The sequence below is a fragment of the Gekko japonicus genome, unplaced genomic scaffold, assembly GCF_001447785.1.
Source record: "Gekko japonicus isolate JY-2015 unplaced genomic scaffold, Gekko_japonicus_V1.1 scaffold1994, whole genome shotgun sequence".
Lineage (NCBI taxonomy): Eukaryota > Metazoa > Chordata > Lepidosauria > Squamata > Gekkonidae > Gekko > Gekko japonicus.
In genome coordinates this window covers 175,782-182,010 of record NW_015163661.1, presented here as the reverse complement: position 1 = coordinate 182,010, position 6,229 = coordinate 175,782, and the positions used below count along the sequence as shown (strand labels likewise).

Genomic DNA, 6,229 nt, shown 5'->3' with positions numbered 1-6,229 from the left:
TCTTTCCCTCCAATTTATCTTTATGTTTTGCTCTACTTTGACATGGGACTTCTAGCGGCCTCTCATCCAAGTGCTGATCAAATATGCCCCTGCTTAAGTTCAAAACCATACAACAAAAGTCCCACAGGAACCCAGAAATAGAATACGAAAAAGAGAAAACGTCCATGGGACGACCCAATTAAGTACGGGACCTTCTGCATGGACTTATGTTTGAGCATTTTATGTATTTAGACCGAAGGGCTTTGCTCTCACACTTAACTGGATTGTCCCACGGATGTTTTCTCTTTCTTTTATTCTATTCCTGCTTAAGTTCAACAATGCAACGTTAGCAGCAGCAGCAGCAGCTCCCAGACTTTGCAACAGGGTGAACTGACAGCCTACAGCCAAACGCCAGTCAGATCTCAAGAAGGTAGCTGCCTAGACCCTCTTCCATTTTCTGCTCACTTCATGAGATTTTTGGCTAGCAGTCCCCACTTCTCCTCGTTCCTGAAATCCCTTCCAGTAATCCTCCTGCATCCAACAAGAAATCTACCAACTTCCTCCAGTGCCTACAGAGTAGGAAGTCACCACTCAAATCACGTCAACTATCAGAAGGGCTGGAGGCGGCTCCAGGCACCGTCAATCAGCAGCCTCTATTCAAAAGGCATTCCAGCCATACCCAGAATCTTTCTACCCTTCCGGGAACCAGAAAAAGAAAGTTCGCCACCAGGTCGCTTGCTGTTCTGACACACACACCCCGGTCCACGGGAAAACAGCAAAAAAGAGGAGAGACCGCTGTAAGAAACCACGAAAGGTACTAAGTACCAAAGTTAACTGTATAAAAGCAAACTGTTATTATATATACAGTGCAAACAACCCCTACATAAACCTTGGCCTCTTTGTTATCTCAGCTGTATGTGAAAGACTGGATCACACATTCATGATTCTATGCAGCTGTTGTTCAGTAAGAGTTGTTCAGCAGTGGAATCAGCTGCCTCGGGAGGTGGTGAGCTCCCTCTCTCTGGCAGTCTTTAAGCAATGGCTGGACAAAGACTTGTCAGGGACGCTGTAGGCCAGGGGTGTCGAACTCATTTGTTATGAGGGCCGGATCTGACATAAATGAGACCTTCCATTTTCTGCTCACTTCATGAGATTTTTGCCTAGCAGTCCCCACTTCTCCTCGTTCCTGAAATCCCTTCCAGTAATCCTCCTGCATCCGACAAGAAATCTACCAACTTCCTCCAGTGCCTACAAAGTAGGAAGTCACCACTCAAATCACATCAACCATCAGAAGGGCTGGAGGCGGCTCCAGGCCTTTTTGGCCACCGTCAATCAGCAGCCTCTATTCACAAGGCATTCCAGCCATACCCAGAATCTTTCTACCCTTCCGTGAACCAGAAAAAGAAAGTTCACCACCAGGTCGCTTGCTTTTCTGACAAACACACAAGCCCTCCGGGAGCCTGATCTGGTCCCCGGGCTGCCTGTTTGACACCTGTGCTCTAGGCTAATCCTGCACTGAGCACTGGATGGCCTCTAGGGCCCCTTCCAATTCTGTGAGTCTGCGGTTGTCCTTTTTCTTCTTCTTCTATCATTGACCAGTATAAACAACAGGTCATAATGTCGTGCCCTGGGGTATTCCCCAGGGCTTGGAGCACCGGTTGCTAGGACTGAGACTCAAGAGGGAAATGAGGGCCTCAGACCTAGGAGGTTTCTGGAGTTTCAGCACTCAAAGTATTCCCTCCTTGGGGTTAACAGCAGCTATCTTTCTCTCTCTCGGTCTGCAGCCAGTCACCACTGACATCCTCTTTGGCCCTCTTTGTTTCCCTCCTTTTATCTCCCCCGCTCCCTTGGTGACTCCTCCCGTTCCTTTCCTCCACCCTACCGACACGTCCTGAGCCTATCGCTGCCCTCCACTTTTCCTCTGGTGTGCTTCTAGTCCCGCCCTCCTGTGATCCTCGGGGTTCCTCCCCTGAACGGCCTTGCGCAGGGGAGTGGCCGCTTCCAGGTCCCGACGCCAACAACTGTGGCGTCTCCCGACCCCTCCCTCCAGGTAAGGCTGGATCTCTCCATTTGTCCTGCATCTGGGACCAAGCGCGCCCTTCCCCCATCATTGGAGACGAGCGTGTCTCCGACTGCCTCCCCGACCCCGCCTCTCTCGCCACTCCTCTCTCCCAGAGCCTCTGTCCCCGTGGGGGGAGCGCAGTGAGTTGACTCTCTCTGGGTCCCCCACGGTCACATCGTTGCCCGAACCCCTTCTCCATGGGGTTCGGTCTTCTGAGGGGGGCCGATGGTCCACCGCTTGTCCGCGGCGGGACACATAACAACTGACAAAGGCCAGACTCCAACAAGACTCCAACAGAAAAAAGTCTGAGGAAGATATCGAAATTTATTTATTTATTTGATTGATTCCTAGCCCGCCCTCCCCTGCAGTGCAAGGCTCAGGGTGGGTTACAACAATACAACAAATGGTGACTTGTTTACCTGGCAGACCATCCAGTCACTTGTTATCATGACATTCAGAAATTGGTTACACTTTCGTGGAATTCAACTGAACAACTTTGGGAGTCCAGGGGCACCCTTTGAGACCCACAAAGTTTAATTCTGGGTATAAGCTTTTGTGTGCGTGCATCTGAAGAAGTGTGCAGCACGCACACGAAAGCTTATGCCCAGAATTAAACTTTGTGGGTCTTAAAGGGTGCTCCTGGACTCCCAATGTTGTTCAATTGAATTCCACGAAAGTGTAACCAATTTCTGAATGTCATGATAACAAGTGACTGGATGGTCTGCCAGCTAAACAAGTCACCATTTGTTGTATTGTTGTAACCCACCCTGAGCCTTGCACTGCAGGGGAGGGCGGGCTAGGAATCAATCAAATAAATAAATAAATTTCGATATCTTCCTCAGACTTTTTTCTGTTGGAGTCTTGTTGGAGTCTGGCCTTTGTCAGTTGTTATGTGTCCCGCCGCGGACAAGCGGTGGACCATCGGCCCCCCTCAGAAGACCGAACCCCATGGAGAAGGGGTTCGGGCAACGATGTGACCGTGGGGGACCCAGAGAGAGTCAACTCACTGCGCTCCCCCCACGGGGACAGAGGCTCTGGGAGAGAGGAGTGGCGAGAGAGGCGGGGTCGGGGAGGCAGTCGGAGACACGCTCGTCTTATTATTATTATTATTATTATTATTATTATTATTATTATTATTATTATTATTATTATTATTATTATTATTATTATTATTATTATTAGGCAATACATAACACTACCCACCTGAATCTATCTGGAATTTGATCGGTTGCAGTTCTATATGGAATTCGATTATTATCAGGACATTCAGAAATGGCTACACTTTACAGGGATTTTTTGCACTGTACGTAACGACAATTCGTTTCTACACAATTAAAGGATAATTATTTTCTTCCCTTTCTTTTGTGCCCTCTGCTATGCAATGCCGGTCATCTTGTGGCCCCTTGACCACGAGAGCCAAGCCAAGAAGACCCTACCCTGCTTTTCCTCTCTCGAAACTCCTTCAGATTCACCTTTTAATCATGTCAATGTCCCAGGAAGCCACACTATCCCAGGGTTAACCAGTCACATGAACACAAGAAGCTGTCTTATAGTGAATCAGACCCTTGGTCCATCAAAGTCAGTATTGTCTACTCAGACTGGCAGCAGCTCTCCAGGGTCTCAGGGTGAGGTCTTCCACATCACCTCCTGCCAGGTCCTTTTAAATGGAGATGCCGGGGACTGAATCCAGGACCTTCTACATGCCAAGCAGAGACTCTACCACTGAGCCATGGCCCCTGGAAATGCCTAGAAGTCTACCCCACGCATCTAGTTGTTTAAGGGTAGTTTATTTACACTGATCTGTATCCCCCTTCCCTCTGAATGGTTCAAGGTGGCTCATGAAGGAATGCCTAATGGTACCCATAATAATAATAAGAAAAACACAATCAGTAGCTTACATCTTAGTACACACACAAAAAACCACAACACCAAACATACTCTAATTTTCAAGCCACCTATATGAAAACTGTTCTAGTATTCAGTATCTGGATCAGCCTAAACCATGTTTTACTTACGGCTCTGGTCAACCGGCCACAAAGCCCCAGCAGACATTTTTTTGTAGCGAAGTAGCTCTAAAAGCTGACTTTAACTTGGAAACCCTCCATATGAGCTAGGGCAGGGGTCCCCAACCTTTTTGACCCTGTGGGCACCTCTGGAATTCTGACACAACACGGTGAGCGCAGCCACAAAATGGCTGCCTTAGGAAGTGGAGTTGGCCACAAAATGGCTGCCGCCGCTCACTTCCAGTCACACGGTGACAATTCTTGTGCTGTGGGTGGCAGCTGCCGCCAAAGCAACGTTTTTGAAAATCTGCACAGCCAATCAAATCTCCAACTGCCAATCAGAAGCCTTGCCGGGCCTTGGCCCCGCCAACTCTTAGCGGGCACCAAGTTGAGGACCTCTGAGCTAGGGGACATAAAAACCACAAAGTGTCTTCCACCGAGTCCAGCAGCCGTAAACAGGCCTGTCTTCCCCACTGCCGCCTCCACGCCCTTTCCCTCCCTCTCGCCTTGCGTTTGAAACGTTTGGCTCCTTAAGCATTAAGACGCCTCACGAAACGACAGGAAAAGTCACAGCCCTGCCCAAGCGGCTCACAAGCTATCGGTGGGGGTGGAGAGGGGAAACCACCCTTGCAGAGGGTCGGGTTCCTCTTCCGCCCCTTGACCTGGGGGGGAGTTCCTGTGCCCCTGTGCATGTGTTGCTCCCATCAGGCGCAGCCGAACAGGGGTGGGGGAGACACAGGCACGAGGACTTACGTTCGGTTTCGGGGATGGAGCTGGTGATGGAGGAGCTGGTGGAAGTGATTGTGCTCATGGATGGGCTCATACCGTACGCCGGGTAGGTGCCGGTCATCGCCGCCGTGTGGGACACCCAAGCTGCGGGGTCGATGGGCCGGATGGGCTCGCCTGCAAGGAACACACAGGGTGGGTGAAGACGCTTTCTCCCCCTCTCGAGAGCTGCTCCCCCCCCTCCCCAAGCCTCTGGGCAGCCTCATCCTCCCCCAGCGTCAGCCGGGACTCACCCGGATCGGAGCATGGAGAGTCTGGCCCAGCCCAGATCCTCTGGGGAGCAACTGGGGGGAGAAAGAAGAGAGGGAGGATCAGCCAAGGGGACACAGAGGGAGAGGCGCCCCCTGGTCAAGAGTGGCAGGGGTGCAGTTGGGAGGGAATTGGGTCCATGCAGGGAAATGGGTCGCTTGTCCGGGGGTGGGGTGGGGAATGTGGGAGGAAGTGAGAGGAAGCAGAAAGCGGAGGGAAGGGGAGAAAGAGCAGGAGCGAAGGTGGTCAGAGACAAACAGGATTCAGAACCCCCATCTCTTTCTCAAAACACTCAGAGCCAGTTTATACATTCAGGAGAACAAAGTGGGAGATCTTTGTCAGGGACATACCATTTTACACCACAGGTGACTATACCACTGTGTATAGTATGCCGTGGGGTGGATCCTACCCTAATCCGACCACTCCACTAAGCAAAAGTTTATTCATTCATTAAAACCGGTCTGCCGCAACTTTCCATTTGGCCCAAGGTTTGTAGCCTTCCTCCAGTTCTACGGGAATTTCCTCTACCTTAAGCGGCTCTTCCGTTGGAGGAAGACCCACAAGTTGGGAAAAGAGACGCTTCAGCTGGAGGAAGGCTACTTAGAGAATGGCTGGACCCATCCCCACCGTCTCTTCTATCCGGTTCTCACCGTATTGCTTTTTTACTTACATAACACCGTTTTCTGCATTGCCTAATGTATCATATCCAATACTTTATGCTTTGGTTCTGATCTTTCTCATCCTAATCCTGCTACCCTGCCGGTCAGACGTCATCACTTATTGACTGTATTGACTTACACCTTAATCCACCTTGAGCCTCAGAAAGAAAAGCAGAGGGCAAATAAATAAATATAAAAACCTCCCGGCGTGGAAGCAAACTACTATCTCAGGGAGGAGTGTCTGGCCTAATTGTCCTCTGCCCAACATGCTCGCTTTCAGTATACACGGGGGTCACCCTGCGGGAGCGCACAGGAGCGGAGCTCCGGCAATAAAGACCCCAGGGGGCGGGCCCATGCAACAAGCCCCGCCCCCTGCTCCCAGAAGCCCAGAGGAGCAAGAAGCAGCCAGGTAAGTTGCAGGCTCCCCCCCAATAGATAGCAATCCAAAACAGATAGATAGCAATCCAAAACAATTTCCCTCCTCGATGAGG

At 50.6% G+C, this 6,229-nt stretch overlaps 1 protein-coding gene across 1 annotated transcript in view; it reads right to left on the bottom strand.

Moving 5' to 3' along the window:
- The window catches only part of DVL3 (dishevelled segment polarity protein 3), a 116,259-nt gene that overhangs the window by 15,273 nt on the left and 94,757 nt on the right, over positions 1 to 6,229 (bottom strand). The window contains exon 11 of the mRNA XM_015407724.1: positions 4,798 to 4,947. Within this exon, the coding sequence (XP_015263210.1) occupies positions 4,798 to 4,947 (150 nt within the window). The remainder of the gene's footprint in view (positions 1 to 4,797; positions 4,948 to 6,229) is intronic.